At 41.5% G+C, this 23,111-nt stretch overlaps 3 protein-coding genes across 3 annotated transcripts; 2 read left to right on the top strand and 1 right to left on the bottom strand.

Moving 5' to 3' along the window:
• Nucleotides 1-3,233: 3,233 nt before the first annotated feature.
• On the top strand, nucleotides 3,234-9,081 carry pax10 (paired box 10). Its single transcript, XM_079577821.1, has 8 exons — nucleotides 3,234-3,662; nucleotides 4,317-4,518; nucleotides 4,832-5,026; nucleotides 6,345-6,427; nucleotides 7,403-7,559; nucleotides 7,711-7,784; nucleotides 8,401-8,533; nucleotides 8,614-9,081. The coding sequence occupies exons 2-8, from the start codon at nucleotides 4,413-4,415 to the stop codon at nucleotides 8,700-8,702; spliced, it is 837 nt and encodes a 278-aa protein (XP_079433947.1). The 5' UTR covers nucleotides 3,234-3,662; nucleotides 4,317-4,412; the 3' UTR covers nucleotides 8,703-9,081.
• Nucleotides 9,082-13,899: 4,818 nt separating this feature from the next.
• Nucleotides 13,900-20,761, top strand: mmp25b (matrix metallopeptidase 25b; the record flags this gene model as incomplete). The annotated part of the gene is made up of 10 exons (XM_079577712.1): nucleotides 13,900-14,058; nucleotides 14,952-15,084; nucleotides 15,200-15,344; nucleotides 16,820-17,124; nucleotides 18,240-18,419; nucleotides 18,495-18,573; nucleotides 18,676-18,758; nucleotides 18,834-18,986; nucleotides 19,822-20,115; nucleotides 20,502-20,761. The coding sequence occupies exons 1-10, from the start codon at nucleotides 13,960-13,962 to the stop codon at nucleotides 20,759-20,761; spliced, it is 1,731 nt and encodes a 576-aa protein (XP_079433838.1). The 5' UTR covers nucleotides 13,900-13,959.
• Nucleotides 20,762-21,949: 1,188 nt separating this feature from the next.
• Nucleotides 21,950-22,892, bottom strand: LOC306978322 (carbonic anhydrase 9-like; the record flags this gene model as incomplete). The annotated part of the gene is made up of 3 exons (XM_079576845.1): nucleotides 22,703-22,892; nucleotides 22,408-22,556; nucleotides 21,950-22,160 (listed from the first exon to the last, which is right to left on the bottom strand). The coding sequence occupies exons 1-3, from the start codon at nucleotides 22,871-22,873 to the stop codon at nucleotides 21,950-21,952; spliced, it is 531 nt and encodes a 176-aa protein (XP_079432971.1). The 5' UTR covers nucleotides 22,874-22,892.
• Nucleotides 22,893-23,111: the final 219 nt, after the last annotated feature.

Below are 23,111 nucleotides of genomic sequence, written 5' to 3'. Positions count from 1 at the left end.
CACACAGATTCAATTAGAGAAAAAATGAAATGAAAATGTAGTATTTTTGATCTTCAATGAAGGTATTCGAGTCGTCTTCTGTACTCAGTGGTTGGAGTCTCGAATGTTTCGCCTCTCATCCAAAAGGCTTTGTCAGTGAACTAAGGTTCCGTTCAGCCCGCAGCCGAGATAAAGACCAAAAGGGAGGAGTTGGTGTAGGCCCGGCTCCAGTATTTTTGATGAAAACCTACTTTGTTTTTATAGTGAGGGTCTGCAGTGTTTTGTACATTGAAAATATTCTAAACATCCGTCTGTGTCTCATCCAATCAGAAGCAGAATTAGCGCTAAGAGCCTCCAACAAACACTTTAAGTTTACTCCATCAACACATCTTCAAGCGGCGCCGCTTTAGCTTCATCTGATAATGAAAAAAAAGAAATTAAATTTTCTTACACCATTCACAGCCAGGCGATTGATCGTCACAATAATCGATAGATTCATCGCTTACCAAATAATCGTTAGTTGCAGCCCTAACTCCTTTTTGCCGAATGTCTCGTGTACATTAAAAAGATTTCCTTGTTATGTTTTTATCGTAGAGTCTGTTTACTCTGCAACATAGCACAGTAGGATCATTCCCGCCTCAGGTTCTTAGGAAAACCAGAAGAACAAGTAATACTTCTAAGAAAAACTACTTGAAGAAGAACCTGCTGCGGGAAGAGCCAAAGGACAAACGCTGGATTTGTTGGGTGTTATTAGCCTACTTTTTAAACATTTAGTTAGATTTTCATGCAGAGATTGTTAAAGAAAGAAAAGTGAATGGGGCTACTTTGAGTTGTTGAACATTGGAGTTTAGTTTAGAAATATAAGCCTAAACCCTGGTTTATTCTCATTTTAGTATATACTTCAGTATTAAACACTTTCAATTGTATAGGCCTATGCTATAGCAGACTGTAATGCACACTGTAAAGTCCAATATGACACTGAATGCGTATGTCTCTCCATAATGCTGTCTGTCTCTCCCCCCCCCTCCCCTCCCCTCCCTCCTCCCCTCACCCCACTCCTCGCCCCAGGCACTGTGTCTAGTTTCACAGAGCAATTGAAGGTGACAGGGACAGAGAGCGGCGGAGGGAGGCGGGAGGGACACGGGGAGGACACATCACAGTATCGCCCGCGGCAACACAACAGCAGCGGAAGAGCCAGGCGATGGAGAGACAAAGAACAAAACCCACCCAGAAAAGTACTCAGTGGCACTCCTTTAAACAGGTAAATGACGAGGGTCTCCACAGTGCGCCCGAGTGTGTCTGATGGTGGCTCGCCCTAGGGTTCACAACGGGCACTGTTCGCTTTCAACGCCCGATAGGGGTGTTTCTTGAGCGTGCCCCCCCCCCCCCCCCCCACCTCCTCTCTCTCCCCCTGTCTCCTCCCCCCTGCCCCAACCCACTCAGTCATAATATATGAAGGCATTATAGGCTCCAGTCAGTATAAGAGCAATTATAATGCGCTCCCGTTTGTTTTTATTTTAACAACTTGATGAATATTTGTCGTGGCATCGTAACCATGGCGACTGCCTCCACCGCCGCCTCACCCCGCCCCTCTCCATCCCCCCTCCAGCGCTGAAAAAGCAAGGGATGGCCAGAGAGGGAGAGAGCGAGAGAGAGAGGTGACAGGAATGAACTAACAAGATGCACTAAAAAAGGGGGGGTGATGTCCCGGAGCTACATGAATCTTTGCAGCGAAGCACGCGTCGGCACACAGAGTGGCCGTGGTGTGCGTGCGTGAGGGTGTGTGTGGGTGTGTGTGTGTGTGTGGGGGGGGGGGGATCACATAGGTTAGGCCACATTCACACAACTTGGGCCCAATAAGATGAAATCATATTTTTCTAATTACATTTAAGGGAAAAGGTTAGAAATATATAGTAAGTGAGTTCACCAACGTTTAAAAAAAAAAAAAATTAGGCATTTAGTCTCACAGTGGGGAAATAGCTAGGCCTAAGTGTAGTTAATAGCAACATAGAATACAGTTGTGAATATAATATAGGGAATATACAATGTGTTGATTTTGAAGAAACAATTCTACAAATATAAGTGATTCAAATAGAAAACGCTCAAAAGGAAATACAATGAATACAGTTTAAATAGAAACAACATGTGGATGTATAGGTTATTTCGGAGTTTTTGTATCATTGTTTTGAAATATTATAAGCTTAAAGTAGATTTGCAAGCTTTATTTGGAGCTTGTACATTTCATTTTTGCTGGATAATGTGATTGTATTTTATTTCAATACTTAAAAGTCATACACTTATTGTCTTCAGTAATATAGATTGTATTTTATTAATACTAAAACATACCGGAGCCTTGTTCTGCAACTTTTTAAAGATCTCAACCATTTTTACGAACAAAATCAAATCATATTATAACTACAGTCATTTGTCTTACTGCTCCAAACACCCCAAACTCCACAAACAGTTTGGCCAGAGCAGCTTCGCTTTTCCCCTGGTAGAAAATGGAAACTCAGCTTGTCGTCTATACCTTTTGAACTTGTCATGTTTTCCTTTCTCCCAGGCACATATCAGGGGAAACCAACAGAGAAGCAGAGGTGGAGGGGCAGAAGAATGGGCGCGTATGAACGAGAGAGGGAGCGACAGAGAGAAAGGGAGCGCAAAGTCTTGTCAACCGGAAATAAAACAAGCTGGCACCCTCCCCATCCCCAAAGTCACACGCTTCCTCCTCTCCACTGCTCCCTCCGCTGCAAAACAGATACATTTTAAACCGCTGGGCCCTCAGTCTCCGACCGGCTGTACGTTTCGTCATACCTGCGTCAGTCCACCTCTGCCGTTGTACAGGGCCGTCCCGTGCCTCTGCTTTTAGGCCCAAGGTGTCAGATTTAAAGATAAATAACAATGCAGGCACCTGTAACTCCAACTGTCTGTGTGAAATAAGCACTAAGCTTTAGAAGGACGGTCCACAATATCTTCAGGAAGAAACCATTCTATTAAGATGAAGTAAAACTAGAATTCTCCTATGTTTTGATCTAATGAAAGGTTCTGGCTGAATTTCCTTGTATATATATTTATGCTGTGAGTGTAGGGGGTGATAAAGGTCAGTTATAAATCCTTAATCTTGCAGGTTCACTTTGTTTTTGCGCTACAAAAATAAGTTTTTGCCGTTGGAGAAAAAAAATCTGTTCATTTTGAGTGAATGTTAATGTGTGATTTGCGGCTAAAATTGAATCCATCATGTATTTATCATCTTCAATCTCTCCATTATCTATGCTTTCTGCTCTGCTCCGGCCTCCCCTCCTCCCCCCCCCCCTCCTCCTCCTCCTCCTCGTGCTGGCATTAAGTTCAAACTTGACACTGATGTTGACTCACTTTGTCACCCCTCGGTGGCTCTCTCTCTCTCTCCCTCTCTCTCGCTCCGAGGACAAGAGTGCCCGCAGACGCATTTCTCTCCAGAGCCGCCCCCTGTCCCCCTCTCTCTCTCTCTTTCTCTCTCTTTCTCTCTCTCTCTCTCTCTCTCTCTCTCACCCTGTCGAACTCTCTCCATCTACACTCTCCTTTACACACACAGCACTGTCAACAAACTGGAGAACAAGGGACCAGCGGGGAAACGGGGGATTTGAGGTCCAAAAGGAGACCACTGAAGGGGACGAGGCGAACGGGGCATCGGCACACCTGGATAGCTGGTGAGTCGATCTCAAATTCACTTTCTGACATTCTTACTGACTTCTACGTGCATGCGGATGATAAGGACACTACTTGTGAACTGGCAAACAGAATGAAACCAGTCACCAAATTGGCCTCGGTGAAGAACTATCAGAGGAGTGGATCGATTGAGACAGATGAACGTAAACTTAAGAAACTTAACACTTGGAGCTATGCAAGAGCAGGAGTTTCAGCCACCTCATGCTTGGTATACTATATATATATACTACCTGCTAAGAGGAGTTCTAACATGGAGATATAGTGATGTTGGGTTCGTTTCGAGATGGGGCCACTGCTTATGCACTTGATGCCACTTTGCGTTTCTGCTCAAGTGTCTTCTCAAGCGTACGTGTGTGTTCGGGCTCGGGTTATTTTCCCCTCAACAAGCTAAGACAGAGCTAAAAGCAAGTGGCATAATAAATGGCATTGCTTTCAGAGTGGGTTCTAATGTACCTACCCTCCCCATGGTATACTAGGATACCAATGTATAACAGGCACGCGTTACGACAGCGGCCATGTAACTAACTCCATTTCTGTCTGTCACGATGAGGCTAATTCACCACAATGCCGACCATGTGTGAACTCATGCGATGTGGACCCCTCCATACCCCTCTCCTCCTTCTCTTCCTCCGCAGTTGCACCTCAGAAGAGGAAGGGCAGAGGAGAAGAGAGCCAGAGGAGACACCAGGGCGGCGCTGTTTGCTCTTCATCCTGGTTTGGACCCCCGGAGTATGTATGAGAAGTTAACCATGCTCAACCTGCAGAGCGGCTCGAACTGGAGCGGGCCTAACAACTGGTACCATGACCCGGCCAGCGTGCAGACACAACACAGTGCAGGTGAGGCTCAGGATCCTTTGCTGAGAATATTCATAAAAACACACCTGTCACCGGACTAAAATGCTTTTATAAAAGGGATATTTCTTTTTTCCACCTTTATAAAACCATATTGTTTTTCTTAAATCTGGGAAATTGTACATTCAGGACTAGAATTGTCAGTCATCTTTGAAAATTTCTCATTTCTATTTCTGTCCCCATGAATCTTTGCTGGACATGTTCCTCTAGATGGGTCTTGAGGTGTGAAAGTGCATAGAAGTTACAACAAATGTTGCTTAGTTGTTTTTCTGTTCCTCTTTTTGTCTTGGTGTGCCAGTATCAGAGGGTTGCCTGCTGGACCCTGAAGGCCTGGGGGCAGAGGTGGGGGCAGGCGCAGGGCGAGCGGGGCCAGGAGGGGTCGCTGTGGATCGGGACGAGGGCGAGGAGTCCCAGCTGAGGCTGCAGCTGAAGAGGAAGCTGCAGAGGAACAGGACCAGCTTCACCCAGGAGCAGATCGAGGCTCTGGAGAAAGGTCAGGCCTTGCTCCGACACACAGCGTACTATACCACTGATCATCCTGCCGTTTGCTGCTGCGACTGGACCGCGCCAGTGTACTCTAATATGACATTCACTACATTTGAGGCCAAGCTTTGGACACATCCAGACTCAAGGTGAAAAGTATCATGCTTTGGGCCAAGATTTTTCTGCAAGAAAGAGCCGGTACTTTTGATGAATGAAATCTAACTCCTCAAACAAAGCTAATCTAAAGCGCCCGCAGCATTATGGAGAGCTATGCATCATTACCAGAGTGGTGTAGCTCTTCTGAACCGAGGGATCACAGAGTCACTCCTGACCAGAGCTGGCTGCAGTGGGCCCCTGAGCTAAATAAGGACGCAATGTCCACTGTGCAGCCGACTGGAAGTGTATCACTGTGGTCACATTAATGAGCTGCACTGACCCCGTGCACAGTCAACGCACAATAACAATCTGTGTTGACACAGACGCCAATTAGATCCAACCAATTATACCAATTTGTAGGACACACTTAATCTACAGTCTGTTGTCTTTATACACTTAGGGTCAGTTTGGCTACAATCGAGAACAGTGTTGACTTAATCTTGAAGTGTGCTCCACTGTACTTTATATTACTCTATTATTAACAACCTGAGATGTTTACCTTTATTTGGTGACTCATGTCAGTTTGAGGGAGAGGCCAGATTTTGTTTCAACTTGTCAAAAGCTAAAATGTCAGCAGTTTGTCAACTACGAATGAAGTGCCACAATGAGAAATGATCCTCTGAGTATCATTTATATAAACTTGAAAGAGTGAGGCCTTCATTACTTTACACATACGCCATATATAATTACATAATACACAGAACAAGACGTGACTTTGTTTCTCCAGATGGAGCCGGCTTTCTCTCTACTTCTCCTGAAGTAAAGTGCACAGGAAGCCAACTTGAATCCTTTCATTTGAACTTTCTGCATGTTCCATAATGATAAATAATTGATATAAAGTGCAACAGATAAATATTTCAAATCTGGTTGTAAGATACATCTCTCTTTCCCCATTTGTATATTTCATCACAAGATAATTAGTGATTTGGATATCAAGACTGAAGTGACTTGACTTTACTTCCAAGTATTATAGTATGAGTTTGCAATATTTGGACAATGTATTTTTTTTTTAAAAGATTTTTTTAATCTAAATGGGAAATTCTCCAGAGACTAATCCAAAACATGTTACCAAAATGCAACAAGGGATTTGTGTGGGCAGTTTTTTTAGCCATTCTGTCAAAATGCATTAGGACTCACACCACGCGTTTGACACGAGTAAATATCTTCCACAGAGTTCGAGAGGACACACTACCCAGATGTCTTTGCACGGGAGAGACTGGCCAACAAGATCGATTTGCCCGAAGCCAGAATACAGGTCGGTAAATTCACAGAAAATATTTTGATAATTGAGTTAAATACCTGTACACTGTGCATTCTGATAGAGTTAGACCCTTTTAATGACTGATTCGAAAACAGTCTGATTCTAAAATCATATGAATATATATGCTGTATATTCTGTTTGTCAGAATTCTACAATGATGAACTTACACAAACACTAATAATTAATAATAATTCAGTTTAATTTATTTTTAACAATTCAATAATAATAATAATAATAATAATAATAATAATAATAATAATGATAATAATAATAATTATGATAATTATAATTATAATTATAATTATAATAATAAAGAAAGTAATGCACAACAATACAAAGCGTTCAAAAAGGAGTGGGTTGGAAGTGTTACCTTATTTAGTCCTAGCCCCTTTCTATTCAATATTTGCAATTTTACATGTTTTTTTTTTTTTTCTTTACAAAAACAACCAGCACAACAGAGATACCAAATATTTACACCAACAATTGTTTTACAAAATATTAATATTTTTCCATAACATATACAACTCACAGCCATATCATGCCAATGACATCATTGGTGCATATTAAATTATAATTAATGATCTTGACTGTAATTTATTGTCCCTTTCCAGCTCTGTTGAATGTGAAGACCATGTTGTTATACTATACATAGATTTAAACTGTGGTAAATTGCTTGAATGACACATTCAAGCTATTCCACAATTTTAAGCTGCAATACAGCAATAATTCATAATAGATTGAACAGAAATGTCATAGTGACCCAAGTATTCAGGTTCTACACAACAGTATAACTGTTTAACTACTAAATATTATATCAGTTTGAGATTTTTCAGAACAAAACAATCATTTGAACATTTTTAGTATCAGACTTCAACATAATGCTATAATAGAATAAATAGATGGCTATGAGTTTCTTCCTGAAGCTACTGTAAATAAAAATGAAAACATTTCAATTATGGCATTGGGCAGGTGTGGTTCTCAAACCGAAGAGCCAAATGGAGGCGAGAGGAGAAACTTCGTAACCAGCGGAGGTCGGGGGGCATGAGCTCGTGTTCACAGAGCCAGGCCCCACTCAGCACCTCCTTCAACACCTCTGTCTACCATCAACAGCACAGCAGCACTTCAGGTGAGGCGCTCTCTGTCCCAGAGCTTTGTACAATCTTTATAATGACAAACTGGGAACTGTTTTTCCATTAGACTCTGTGCACTGTAACACTTCCACTGTGACACAGAGATGATAAGTTCTCACTGTAATGAACCCATGTTTGCCTTTTCAGGGTCAATGTTGAGTCAGGCTGAGACGTCTCTGCCAAGTTACAGCTCTCTGTCTGTGTTCTCGTCTGGAGTACAGGTAGGACACCAACCACTCATGAATTATGATCTTAATACATAACTGAACAACTGAAGGGACATATTTATTAAGAAGCTATAAAAACAGTGTTGACCACAGAGCTGCACAAACACAACACATGCACATGTGTTAGGACTGGGTGAATCCACAGTGTGTTTAAGTCTTTGACTTAAACACTAATCAAGTATCTTTCTGCATGTTCAAGAACTGTCAGTACTCTTTATGATTTGATACATATTATATAATTTCATAACGTATTGATAATCCATGTAGTCTCAGCATGAAGTAACCATAGACTGTACCATATGGTCTATGGTAGTTAACATATTTACTTCTGCCCACATAAATGTTAGTCTAGCACCACTGTGTGGTTAAAGATGAGTAATACAGTCAGCTTTCATCTTTTTAACATTACAACTTGTACATTTTAAGCCTTTTCTTAATTAGAGTTTTAATTTGGGGCTAGTACCGATGTAGATATTTTCCTTTGTATTTGTTTATGCTTTTTCGACTGTTTGCCCTGCTCTTTGTACTGCACTTTGTCAACAGTGTTGTTTTTAAAGTGTGATATAAATAAAGTTGGATTGATTTTAACCATACCTTCTTCTCTCTACAGTCCATCCCTCCCCAGTCGGCCTCCTCTTACTCCTGCATGCTGCCCCCCTCTCCCTCTGCCCCGCGTAGTTTCGACTCTTCAGCGTACTCCTCCTCACATCTGCAGACTCCGCCCACAGCTAGCTCCAACACTGGTAACTTTTCTCCCACATCCAGTGCATCTTTCTACACTGTGACCAAACTGTACAAAGTGATTTTTTTTGGTTTCCCGCAGGACTCATATCTCCGGGGGTGTCGGTGCCAGTCCAGGTCCCAGGGGCCGAGCAGCAGAGCATGGGTCAATACTGGGCCAGGCTACAGTGAGCGACAGACTTATCACTGCAGGCAGAAAGAACGAAGGCATGTTTTTAACAGTGTCCCAGACAGTGTTGGGAACATGTGTGAGGCGGCACAGACTGTGGGAGATTTTGAGGGGCTGCATAAGGCCCGGGATGCATTCATGTTTACAATTCAGCCAAGAGCAGCTTTGGTTTCACTTAACGGTACTTGGATTTACTGGTATTTGCACTAAACTAAAGTTAGACAGGAGTAAAACATCGTCAATCTAAATGCAGTGATTTGTACATTGAACCGTCACATATTTTACTATGTCCTATGAATTTAAACAGGATTAGGACTGACACAAAGTGTACACTGTCGCTGTGACACCTTGTGGCTGGATTGGCTGCATACAGAACTTCAAATATCCACTATCTTCTCTACTGGAACATACAGTGAGTTCCAGTTATTTCTATTATGTGGCAGTCTGATTCCAAAATCATATACATTTATTTTGTTAATAAATGTATCATTACTGTGCATAACTTCAAATCATAACAATGATGACAAGAAGTGACTTCCTGTTTCGATCCAGCACGCCAAATTAAAAGCACCATCTTATTTATTAGTCAACTTTCTTTCTGCCTAGCTATTTACAGACAAAACACTTAAAATGTGTGTATTTAATTATATTCTTGTAATGTTGCAAGTACCTGCTGAACTGATAAATGAGACGAGCTGTGTGCTTTTATTTTGGCGAGCTGGATCGAGACAGGAAGTCACTTCTTGGGCGGCGTTGTTGTGATTTGAAGTTATGCACAGAGTCAATACATTTATTTTGGTAAGAAATTTACAATCATTACTCTACAATGATAAATAGAAAACACGACAAATATGGATAAAGAAAAACTAACATTTCAAAGTGATGTATTCAGAGTCTATACAGCAACTGCGAAGCCATTACATCGCTCTCAATCATGCTGTTTATGGACATTTGTAAAAGCTTAGGTCCGGTAAATTGCCCATGAAACAGGAAAAAATAAATAATGGCAAACAAGAAAAACAACATAATAGCAAAGGAATAATGGGAGATTGTGAATACTTTCTGAATCCGGTGCATAATCAGTTTTCAATTTTAGATCAATTTCAAGATGCATTTTGTATCTATACTGAAGGTGTGAAAACAGCAGGCCATACTGTATGTGTGAAATGCCAGCAGACGTGTGTACTGTGAAGTGTAGCCACAGTTTTGTGTTACTCGAGAAGCTCGATTATGTTGTGGTAGCTTGTTCCCTCAGCGGCGTGAGGATAACTACTGTGAATATTTTGCGATTTGCTGACGGCAATCACTTTTACTAAACTGGACCATTTTAAAGAGTGTTACTCCTGCCTCTATCCTGCCAGCAACTGAGTATTTTTGTATAGACCTTATTATGTGTGAAGATTTAAGATGAGAGCTGGAGAAAAAAAAACACAGGAAATGGGGGAATGTAGCATGTTGTGGACCTAAAGCACATATTTTATTAGTTGAATTTTAATTAAAGGATGCACTGTTATGATAAGAAGCCAGAAGCATTCACACTACTTGAGGGTGTAACGATATAGCAAAAAAGCCACTGGCTAGATTAGTGGGTCAGATTGCACTGTGAGGAGTTTTCCAGCTGAGGAACAGTGGTTGTGTATTGGGGCTGCAGGTTTAAGCGGGAGATCATACTGTATGGCTGATTGTTGCACCCCCAACGGCCACTCTTTGTACTCCACTGACATATCAATAAGCAAATGACAATCTATCATCATTTTATATACCAAAAATTGCTCTCGGACAATCAGTCTTGAGTAGGTGACACTGTGCGGCATGATGACCGAAACTTGACACTGGGCACTAGACAATCAACTCCAGGGCGCTGCTCCATCTGCATCTCAATCCATAGGAAAATGTCTCTCAAATGTATGTCTTTTCACTCATTCACTTTGTGCTGTTTTTGTTGTTGCTGTGTGTGTTGTGATAGTATTGTATAGCTACCAAGAGTCAACCCCTTTTGTGAAGAAGGCCTTGGATCCCTTTAATGAGAATAAAATACATGTATTAAAGTACGACTTGCCTCCATTGACTTTTGGGATAGCAAATAGTATTTAAGAAGTGTTGAATTCATAATTATCGGACAGAATTTCTTGGTGGAGCCAGGGGCCGGAGAGTGTCCTGTTTGGGAAGCACAGGAGCGCAGATGATGTTGATCTGTCGGCAAACCAGGACCTTCAGCGTGCTCTGGGGCGGTTTGCAGCCGAGTTTGAAGCGACTGGGATGAAAATCAGCACCTCCATGGGCCACGACCGCAAAAAGGTGGCTTCCCCTTCCTCCAGATCGGTGGAGAGTCCTCAACTTAAGTGAAGGAGTTCAAGTATCTCGGGGTCGTGCTCACTAGTGAGTGACGGATGGAGCATGAGATCAACAGACGATGCGGTCGCTGTATCGGACTGTCGTGGTGTAGAAGGAGCTGAGTCAAAAGGTAAAGCTCTTAATTTACTGGTCAATCTACGATCCTACCCTCACCTTTGGTCATGAGATCTGAGTCATGACCGAAAAGGACAAGATCACAGATAGAGTGAGGAGCTCTGTCGCCTGGGAGGAGCTCGGAGTACAGTTACTGCTCCCTGATGTCAAGAGGAGGCATCTATCTATCTAAAGTGTTATGGGAATGGCTCACTGGAAGGAGGCCCCTGGGAAGACCAAGGTCACGCAGGAGGGACTATGTCTCTGAGCTGGCCTGGGAGCGCCTCGGGATCCCCCCCAAAACAGCTGGAGGACGTGTGCGGAAGCGTGTGGATGGGAAGACGGGCATCTGCTCAGATTGCTGCCTCTGTGACCCGGCCTAGGTTAAAGTGGAAGAAATCCCTTCCGCTCTGCTTGTCTCCGTGAAGTATTATCTCCCTTACTTAAGATGATTACTGTACCTTTGAAATAACCTGTGACCGGTCAGCCCCGCAGGGAGTTCCACCTGTTAAACCTGCATGTACCACTAAGTTTCTACTCAATTAAATTAAAAAAGAGTCTTACTCACCAGAAGATGTCTTTTGTGGATGTTTATTAATAGGTTTGTTAAAGGAAAAAAGCCCTTTTGATCAATCTATGTTGCCTGGAAATGAGACGCTCGACAGGTCACGATCTTGCGGCTCTCGATTTACAGATCTTGATCTTGGAGACAAGTGTCACGTCTCACGGTCAGATACTGTATGAAATGAGAGGCCACAGCTAGTGTGACTGACAGTCGGGTCTTGATCGGCTCAAGATTTGAGGGTAGCCACACAAGGAGAGTTGAGACCAATAGAAAGAAAGAGATTTCAGTATACAACAGGTCGCACTGAGCTGTCCGAACTCAGGCAACTGCACGCAGGCAGAGAGACGAGCAACTAGACCTTCACAAGGCTCACATATACATACCCATACAGCATCGGACCTTTTGTAGATATTTAGATAAGGAGCTGGTGTCTGTTTGATTACACTTAGATCAGTAGCTGCAGTCAGACTGAAACCAATGTCCGGCTGCAGACGGCGGATGTGGTCGTGGGTTAGTTCCAAATAAGGCATGAGCCTAAGATGTCTTTAACAGTCAAGCACAAGTCAATACAGTTCACAAGATTATAATACATTCAGTGTAAAGGAATAGGCTAAAGCCATAATGCAAAGCTCATAAGCAAAATAAAGCTAATGAAGGGGCCTGTGTTTATAACAGTCGTGGAATTAATTTGGCTCTCCTTCAGTGTATGGTTTCATTTGTGACAAAATTCATCTAATTGCAATTCTAATAGTGCTCAAGGACACAACAACAGTATGTCCATATAAATACTTTTTAGTACTACATGAACCTCAGCTTATACAGTATCTACTTTACATTATAATCCACCATAATTAAACTTAAATTACTCCAATGTGGAAACTATAACCAAAATGGTCTCACTAATATCATGATGCCGTACACAAACACAACCATAAATCCTTTCACTGAATGAAAAACAGATTTACTATTGATACTTGACATTGCTATGTGGGTACTTCATAGGGGCATTAGTGGTACATGGTCTCAGTGCAGACTTGGCGGAAACTGGCTGACCATTAGCCGGGCAGCGCTAATGGTCTGACTCACTTGGACCCTGGAGAGTGGACAGAAATCAAAGATGGGGGAGGAAGAAGGGGGAGAAAGATAATACGACAAGAGCCGAGTAGAGTATGGCGCACGCACACTCTGGAAGATGCAGTGTGAAAGGCACTCCACAGCCTCTACATGCATCAGTTTACCTGGATGTCATGTCATTATGCGTCAGTGCTAGTATTCAGTCATCTCAAGTTCTCAAAATCTTTGCTGGAAACAATATTACTTGAGTGATTCTGTGGCATCCCAGTGATGTAGATACTTGGATGGCAATTTCAACATAGCAATTACGCTTTAATAAGACTAAAAAGTTCTCTCTGAACATGTACAGTTACAACATGCCTCATAATAAGACTTGTCCTACTTACAGGTTGACAATACATACCCTATACACATAAAGCCACATGCAACATTTCAAATTGCAAACAGAATAAAATACAGGAATTTATTATAGATAAATCCACCAAACAAACATGTGACCGTATTGTAGCTTTACTGGGATGTTGATTAAAGGCAGCAAAATATGAGATTTTAAAAGATTATGTCCTCATCCAAATCCATTCTTTGAAAAGTCTGCAAAAACAGACTTTTCGGTGTCTATATGGTAATTAGGGGCAATGTTTTGTATTGCTTGCAAATTATAATCCAAATCCTGTGCTTCTGGAGTGAATGACACTCTCCAAACTATATTTCATCCGCTTTCACCTTTGCCACAAAACAACCACTCGGCTCAAATCAATGCTCCTTTCACCCCTTCTGCCAATAGTCATAATGATGTGGTACAGGGGTGTAACACAACATATGCATCGCATCTTACAATCATTTTTCACTCCTTGAAGTCATTTGGGACTGGATGCTTTGCCCTGTGTCACATGTGAAGCTACTACTGCTCTTATGACACCCCCCTTGAACATTGCCCCATCATGAAGACACTAGAGATGCCTTACGTTGCAGGCAGCAGGAGGCGGAGGCTGATCGATGCACTCAGCCTATAGTCTCCAGAGAGCCGCTTCAGAAGGAGCCCAAACAACTGTGAGCTTTGTCCTATCCTTTCGGTCTTTAGGAAGGGGGGGTCGTCTGCAAAGGAAGTGAGTAATAAGCAGACAATACTAGAAATGTCACAGATTTTTCACATTTTTAGGTAGCCTGCTGCGATGGAGCACTTCATGGCACTGGAGTTGGGGCTGCTGTGCGCTGTGTTGGTCTTATTGGGAAGCGCGTCGGCCGTGGATGACCAGTACAGCAGAGCGGTGGTGAGTAAACTTCACAAATCTAGAAGGAATGTTAGCAACCATTATTCTATTAAAAGTTAAATATTTCAAGCATTTATATTGATAAAAGATGGCTATGAGTCACAGTGTAATCTAAACACTGCTAGATTATGCCTATATTACTGTGTCTGAATCAATAATTGCTGTGGTACTGCCCATATTCATGTATATGTTTCACTTTTCCTGTGGTATTGAAGGGGGGGAAATGCTTGTTTACAATACTGTTTAAGTTATATGATACCTGGAAATCTTCAGTCACATATGGCAGCATCGTTTTCAAAAGTCATTAGGTTTTACTTCACTTTTTGGATGTCATACGCATTCGTAGGACTTCATGAGTCAAACATCCTTTTTTTTTTTTTCCATCTCTGTTTTCGAAAAGGGTTCAAATAGAAACGACTTTAAAATTGAAAACCAAAAAGAGAGAACGTTAGAAATTCTGAACAAAGATAGAGCAGTGGGTGTACGGTGATGACTGTAAGCAATCTTGAAGTCAAGAGGCAACAGTTTTTTTGCAACACCTTTTCCTGTCAACTCAAAATCAAAGGGTGGAGGCACCTGCAGTAGCAACCACACTGATTGAAATATAGTGTATTTGATTCCACCCATTGAAAGGTGTGGTGAATGTACCTCACGTTGTGCTTGGTTTTACGGACTCTCTAACTTCAACTTGAACTCGAACCAACTTATTTCTGTTGTGTTCAAGCCGTTATTCACTGATATTCGCTGGAACATCCCAGTTGTTCTAGGCCGATTTCTTGGACGCAGATATGCTTTTCTAGGCTGTCATGATATTAAAAAACAGGTTTCTGATATTAATATATTGCAGACTGTTTCACTGAAATATCAACGAAACTTTGTGGTCTTCTTCCTAGGATTGGCTGAGCAGATATGGCTACCTCCCTCCGCCCGACCCTCGCACCAGCCGACTGCAGACCAAGGAGGGCATCGAGAAGGCCATCCGGGTCATGCAGAGATTTGGCGGAGTCCCAGAAACAGGAACTCTTGGTAAATTTACCCTTTACTGACGTCTGCAGGGGTTAGGGTGGTTAGTCCTTAAGAAATGTAACTTCCGGTTCTTATGGTCCAGTTGCAAAATCATGCATTTTTTTTTTCTTTTCAGATGAGAACACACTGAGCCTCATGTCCAAGCCACGCTGCTCTCTGCCTGATATAGTGGGCAGTGAGGACATGGTAAAGAGGAGGAGGAGGAGGAGGAGGTATGCTCTGTCAGGCCTGAAGTGGCACAAGACAGAGCTCACATGGAGGTGTGTTTCCCGTCACGCTACTTCCCCTGTGTGGCAATTGTTTTTTTGCAACTGGAACAGGGCTGGAACAAGTAACACAATCACAGTGAGCTCTAAGAAGGTTATTATCATTGACAGCTATGAGTAAAGAAGCTAATAATTGTTCCTACTTTTGTTAATATATGAATATATCGGACACTCCAGCATTGGATTTTTAGAAATGTTGATGTTATGAATCTGCCTGAGCCTGGAAAAGGATACTTGTCGCTCACCTCAAGATGGTTCTCACCCCCAAAACATGAATCACAGCTGGAAATGACTATGGTCTTTCTTGGGGTCACAAAACCGCAGTACAAATGCAACGACACCATATTAGGAAGATGTAATACAAACAACATGACAAGCAACTCCATCCAAACATTTCCCCCCAAAACATACTCATTATCTCACTCACTATCAGTTAAAATGTCCATGTCTTGTTCCCAGTTAAGCATTGGTCCTTGTTCATTTTGGATGTGTGTGAATTCTGTGGTTGGCAACTGGCAAGTGATTTTCCTGCTTTGTTTTTTCAGTGAAGTCTCTCCTTTTTGTTGTTTCTTTAAACCCCACTCATTTCTTTCAAATGTGTGATGTAAGGGAGAGTGGGATAAGTTGAGCCAGTGGGCCAGTGAACCACCCTTATATTGAGAAAATAAAACATTAGATTATAGATTTGATCTTTACATGATTGGAACTTGCCAGACAAAAAGAGTTTAGGCATGTTTCTTCTTGAATGAACACAACTATCTTGGCGTTTTCAAAGAAGAAAAAAAATGGGGTAAATTGACCCAGGAAGTTTTGGGTAAATTGAGCCGCCTCTGCTCCATAAGAAACAACGAATAACAAAGTACAGAAGATTTTAAAGTACAATTCTATAGTTCTGGGTCTTGCAGAGAAGGGCAAATTAAAATAAAATATTACATTAAATTATTTGTTTAAATAAAAATATTTATTATAATACTTTTTTGAAGAAAAGAAAAAAAGCTAATGGGAAACACTAAAAAGTAAAAAAGAAAAAAAATACTTTATGATGTTTAGTGTAAATTTCACCTCTGTCACTTTTTTTTTTTTCAATCTTTAAAACCATATTTTCCCAGACATTTTTTGAAGATGCAAACAAATAGAAATCATCCCAAAATGTATGTAAATAGTAAAATTGTGTATCTATTTTAAACTGTTTTTACACAACAACCACCAGAGTAAAGAGTGTCTCGTCTTACCCCACTCTCCCCTTCTATAATGGGTACCAGTCACTCAGTCAACTGGGTTTTCCCGTTCATTACTCAACTGCTTTTCTTAATGTGCACATGCTGATGTGCTAAGAGATTTGATTGCAGTTTCCTGGCAGTCCTCCAGCATGATCTGTAGTTCCCAAGTCTCTCTCGTCCAAATGCTGCCTCGCTTTAAGTCTCAAAACACTCACATTTTAATGACCATTTCCTCACTTCTCTTCTCAGTGTCCATAATTACCCATCCCCGGCCACATCACCGCAGATGAACACTGGCCTGGTTGATAACATCATGACTTTTGCGTTAAAAGCCTGGAGTGATGCAGCCCCCTTGCATTTCCAGAGGGTGCCCAGTGAGCGCGCGGGTGTGCCAGCAGGGGGCGATATCAGAGTGTCTTTTGCCAGGCTGTTGCATGACGACGGGTATCCTTTTGATGGAGAGGGTGGCACTCTGGCCCACGCTTTCTTCCCCAGCCGGGACGACGTTGCGGGCGATACACACTTTGATGATCATGAGCGATGGAGCTTCAGAGGTAACTAGAGGACAGTGTTAATTTCGTCGACTAAAATATTTAGTCTTAATTTTAGTCAAAGTGATATTTTTGACGACTAAAATTGGACTAAAACTAAATTAAAAGTTTTTCATGAGACTAAAACTATGACTAAAATGTCCAGATATTTTAGTCGACTAAAATAAGACTAAATAAAAATGAAAAGGAGAGACTAAAATCATCCAAACTTCTATTGACCGTCTGAAAGAGCCTCAGATCATTTAAATTCACTGCCAAAGAATCAGCTCTGAGCTTTGTTCATGTGGAGCAGCTCCATTAAGTCGAGGACCTTGATTAAATATGATTATAATGAATATTATAAAAGCAAAGTCGACTAAATTAGTCTTACATTTAATCGACTAAATTGACATGCAATTTTAGTCGACTAAAAGTAGACAAAAATTGAAGAAAAAAAAAAAATTGACTAAATCTCGACTAAAATTAAATTACATTTCAGTCAAAAGACTAAGACTAAAACTAAAATAAAATATACTGTCAAAATTAACACTGCTAGAGGATGCAGTCATCATGAGGTTTGGGAACTGTTTTAGTTGTCTTTCCACACATCGAGAGAAAAAAAAAAAAAAAAAAGAAAGAAAAAAGGGGCATTGTCTAAATCTCGTATTGAGTTGCCTTGTGTACGAAATTCGCAGTATAAATAAAGTTGCCTTGTCTCGTGTCAGTATAGTCTAAAATTAAAAATCACTTAAAGCAGTGGTACCTGACTTTTTCTTTTTTTTACGGAAGCCCCAAAAGGTCATAGAATAAAATGAAAATATTCCTCAAGCAACATTTTTTTTTTTTTTTTTTGCATCTCGTAATTACCAGATAATCCACTGAGGGGAAAAAATATTGGAAAACAGATTTTTTTTTTTTTTTAACTGATTACAATGCTCCTTCGTAAGAATTTACTCTTGAGTGAAACAACCTTGTTTTCCCATTTACCTTATGAAAAAGTGTGAGGTAGCAAACTACTTGATATTTCAATACGGGCATTCTTGTTTGATTTCTGCAGAACGGCGGTACCACACATTACATATGCAGAGTGTCTATGATCCAGTAACCCTTTGTCTTCATTTGTCTTCATTTGTCCACAGGAGACAGCAGCACCATAGACCTGTTCACTGTCGCGGTGCATGAGTTTGGACACGCTCTTGGTCTCTCGCACTCGTCCACGGACCCATCCATAATGCGCCCGTATTACCAGGGTCCGGTGGAAGACATACTCAGGTACCAGCTGTCCCTCGACGACAAGATGGCCATTCAACAGCTTTATGGTGAGAACATACTCTCCTCTCTGGTAGATCATTGTAAAGTAGTATGTGTGTATTACTCTTATTCTTGCCTTTGAGGTGTGCGGGACGGTAAAACAGCAGGAAATCCTGACCTCCCACGTTTGCCGAGTCCCCCTCCACCAAGACCAACAGAGCAGTAAGTGATTTGAACATAAATATGAGTGTTTGTTTGACTCAAGACGGCTTCATGTGTGATGAGTGCACTTTTTCCACACTGAATTTCTCATTTATGTTACAGTTTTGATGCATCTCTCATAAAACGCTGCCAGGGAGGCTTTGACGCAGTGGCTAATGTCAGAGGAGAGGTTTTCTTCTTCAAAGGTGCAGCTTCACATTAGCAGGGCTCAGTAGACGGTTCAACAGAGGCCACACTTACCCATGATGCTGCTCTTTCAGATGACCAGTTCTGGAGGACCAAACGCGACGGCTCCCTGGTCTCACTGAATCCCGCTCAAATCAGAAACTTCTGGATGGGTCTTCCCTCGGGGTCCTATAAGATTGATGCTGTGTATGAGCGAAAGGCTGACAGTCGGATTGTCTTCTTCATTGGTGAGAACAAACTTCTCACTGATTTAATTTTTAAATCATAAGATTTAGCATTCTTGAATAACACAAACATAACCCTTATGAGAGCTATTAACCTCTGAAGCCCCATCTTAACCTAGTACATTTTCCCCAGTTCAGCTTTACCCAAATCTAAAAGCTCACAGGCTATAGGCCAGTGCAACACCTAATTTGAAAGCTAAGACCTAAAAAACAGATCTAAATATCATTCCTCACATTATTGTGGGGTTTTAGTCAATTATTTTGTAACTTTTTCATTCTGTCTTCATCACATTTTTTTAAAATCACTTTTTCATCATTTTTTGGTCAAATTTTGTCACTTTTTCGTCACACGTTCATCACTTTTTTGTCACATTTTCGTCACATTTTCGTCACTTTTTCGTCCGTTTTTCTTCAGTTTTTCATCACATTTTCGTCACTTCTTTGTCACATTTTGATCACTTTCTCATCATATTTTTGTCAAATTTTCCTAACTTTTTCAACACTTTCTCATCACATTTTCATTTTTTTTTCCCTCACTTTCACTTTTTCGTCATATTTTCATCTTCATTTTTTGTTGCTATTTTGACACTTTTTTCCAAGAAGCTTTTAGATTTGGTTAAAGTCGAACTGGAGAAAATGTGTTCGGTTCAGGTGGGGGTTAAAAGATTCAAATCCATCGTTGTATCTATCACCCTTTCTAGTTTGGACCAACAACATTCTCATTTAGGACTCGCGGCCTACAACCTATAGCCTAATTTAGTTCAAACGAATGGACACCACGGAAGGAATCCTTCGGGTCTCATGACTAATAATTGTGAAATGAACTGTTGTCTTCTAGGCTCTCAGTACTGGGTTTTTAAGGACACACAGGTGTTGAGCGGCTACCCGAAGCCTCTGTCCGACTGGGGCATGAAGACTAAGAAAGGGGAGCCGGTGGACAAGGTGGAGGCCGCGTTTATCTGGGACCACAACGGCAAGACGTACCTGTTCAGCCGCGGGGAGTACTGGCGCTTCAGTGAGGTGCGGAGGGAGGGACAGGTGAGCAGGCAGCTGGACGCGGACTTCCCCAGGGACAGCAGCGTGTGGAAGGGCGTGCCCACGGACATGGACGATATCATCAGCTGGGGAGAAGGTATGCAAACTGATGCAAACTTGTGATAAAAGCACCGCACTGTTTGCTCAAACGCCGGATCTGATAAAACAAGACCAGTCATTCAAAGGCTGTGGCGTCTCTGCCTCGTGCTGGAATGTCTTGTAAAAATCTTGTAATGTCGGTCATAAAAAATCAGATGAGGTATTTGTTCCTCTCTACATTAATCTAAGTTATTTTGGGGTTCAATTAAAAAGCCTATACCACATTTTTTATGGTAGGGAAATTAATTCATTGTCCGCAAGTGAACTAGCAGGCTTGTTTGCAATATCAGAAAAGAATCGAGAAAAAACAGACCATCTAGAAATATTGAATGATGAAGGTTTATATACCATTTGCCTCAATATGTATATGCTTCGTCTCTTCAGGTGACACCTACTTCTTCAAGGACAACTTGTACTGGGTCGTGAAAAGAGGGGGGCTGGACAACGAAGAGGTCACTCCTCGATCTACCGGTGTGGACTGGCTCAAATGCCCTGCTCCCACTCCCACACCTGCTGCAGAGAAACCCCTAAACCCCAAAGACTGCAGCTGCAGCCTGCAGAACTCTGCAACACCTGTAGGGGGCAGCGTGTTCCTCCTGGTCTTAAGTCTGCTCGTGATCCTAAACAGGTGCTTTCCAAGTTGAACTGACCTCTTTATACTGTGCGGAAGGGTGTTAATCATTCACATCATTAAAAACAAGTCAGTTTTCATCGCCGAGGGTTTGGCTCAGGTAAACTCCGGTTGCACAATGGGCGTCATCTACAGTATAAATAATTATATTTCTGCCAACTGTCACGGAGGAGTGGAAGAATGATGTCATAAACAATAGTTCAGATGACTTAGGTTAGAACTGGATCTCTAAATATGTTGGTATGGAGGTCACACAATGTTGCCAAAAATAATGATCTTCCTTTAGTTGCATTTAATGTTTTTTTTTATTCGTTTTCACACAATTTGATGAGAAATTGACAACTTGCGGCGTTGAAAGTAAGGGTTTATTATATGTTAGATCGCAATTTCTCATATTGTGGCGCTTCACAGCTCATTCTTTGGGGTTTGTCATCATTGTCAGATGTCATTTTGTCTTACACTTTATTAAAGAGTTGTGTCAGGTAATTACCAAATTCTTAACATCATTTACTGTCAATTGACATAGGAGTCTTTCTTCACACGCTATAGAATATCTTGACAGGTGAAAGATGAAACATGGGTAATTGATTTCTTGGGTGCAACCATGCGGCTGTGCCCTTTTTTTTTTTGTTGAGATGCCAAGAGCTTCTCTCAGATGACACTTTATTTCCCACCTTGATGTCAGTCACAACAACCATCTCAGCTAATCCTTTATATGTTTATTAGTCTTCTGCAGGTTTTGCAGCGGAGTTACACGCTCAGAGTAACTAACACCAGCGTCAGTCGCAGGGGCTTCAGGCTGGGTCGTGACTGGCTGATACGGCTGAAGATTTCTGTAAACGTTTTTCATAAACGTCGTGGTGCTATTGGTGACATACACTGTGGAGCTGAAAAGATCGATCTGGAGGGGGGGAAAAAAACAAAAAACAAGGGGTGTATATTTAGAGCATTAAAAGTTAACAGTGACTGGAGATTGCCAAAGAGTGACTTGACAGTAATAGTCTAGTCGTCTAGTTTCCCAGCTGGTCCGGTTGAGTTGTTCAAGTAGACTTCCTGACTTAAAAAGATTAGCCGCATAATCAGAAAAAAAAATCAAGTTTGCATTCTTAACTCAAGCTGCTGGACATTGCTGGTCTTCAATCTTGGCAGAAACCAGGCCTAACATTGATCAGACAAGGTTTTATATTCTCATGACCCTTTTTTATTTTTTATTTACCAAATGTGGGCTGATTTTCACAGGGTCTTTGAACACGGTCCAGACCACTGCCTCGTTGCAGTCTGGTGTTGTGAGGGAGCCCAGGTAGCGATAGTATTTTGTGCGATCCACTCCAACCAAGAGATCATCCAGGGAAATCCCGGGGGACATTGGCACAGACGCACCTATAAAAATTATGATTAAATGTGAAATTACTCTTCTTAAAAGTCATCTTTCCCCCTGAATCCTAGTCTTTAAAAAAGGGACCACCTTAATCATGTGGTGGTTACAAATCAAGCCATTCAATAATTTTACGATCGTTATTAATGACCATACAACTCCTTACCGCTTTCCTTTATTGTGTCAAGGTACTTGGTGAGGGAGTGCCAAGCCTCAGGTTTATTAGCTTCACTTGTTGGCATGCCCTGTGAGGATGTTTTGAAGGATTAGTCACATTATGGTACAAGGTGGTTCCAGAATATTCAAAAATAAATGGCATGTAATTAATTGTGAGTACATCAATGAAGAATCCAAGGGCAGCCAGTCCTGTTGGGTCAGCTACAGCACTAGTGGTGTTTTCTTTATGAGAGGCCTTCATGTTCACAATATGAAGCTGTGGAAGAAATGCAGATGTGTCTTATTTTAATATTGCAGGGGGGGAATTAATCTAGTCACTCACATAGCATGTTTGGTAAAACGGCTTAAAACCGAAATTTTACATTGTGATTTTTTCCAATTGTTAAGGGACAAAAGCTGTACCTCCATTGGATAACGTTTCCCATCCAGTGTGTGCTCAGACCCGGGGAGATAAACGCCATTGCCCCAGTGCAGCTGGAACTGCAGGCTGTGATATGGCTCAGACAGGCCCCCTTTGGACACCTCCACTCCGCCGGCTAAAGTCACTCTGACTGCAGGGCCAAATAACGACATTTTATTATTGGACTGCAAATGATATCCAAACAGTCTGCTGCGTCATTGTAACCAACATTCTTAATATCACATTTTGAATTATTGTTTTGATTAAAATTGTAGAAAAAAAACAAAACACAAAGCATTATTTTCATTACAACCAAAATCTTTTTAAGTCCAGAATAAAATGAGGTAGATAAGGTGTAGCTAATGTGACCTGCCCCCATTGGTCAATACAGTCGGCTACATTACGCACTTG

The sequence above is a fragment of the Gobius niger genome (assembly GCF_951799975.1).
Source record: "Gobius niger genome assembly, chromosome: 19".
NCBI lineage: Eukaryota > Metazoa > Chordata > Actinopteri > Gobiiformes > Gobiidae > Gobius > Gobius niger.
The sequence above is the reverse complement of the archived record's forward strand: the minus strand, read 5'-3'. Positions and strand labels throughout refer to the sequence as shown.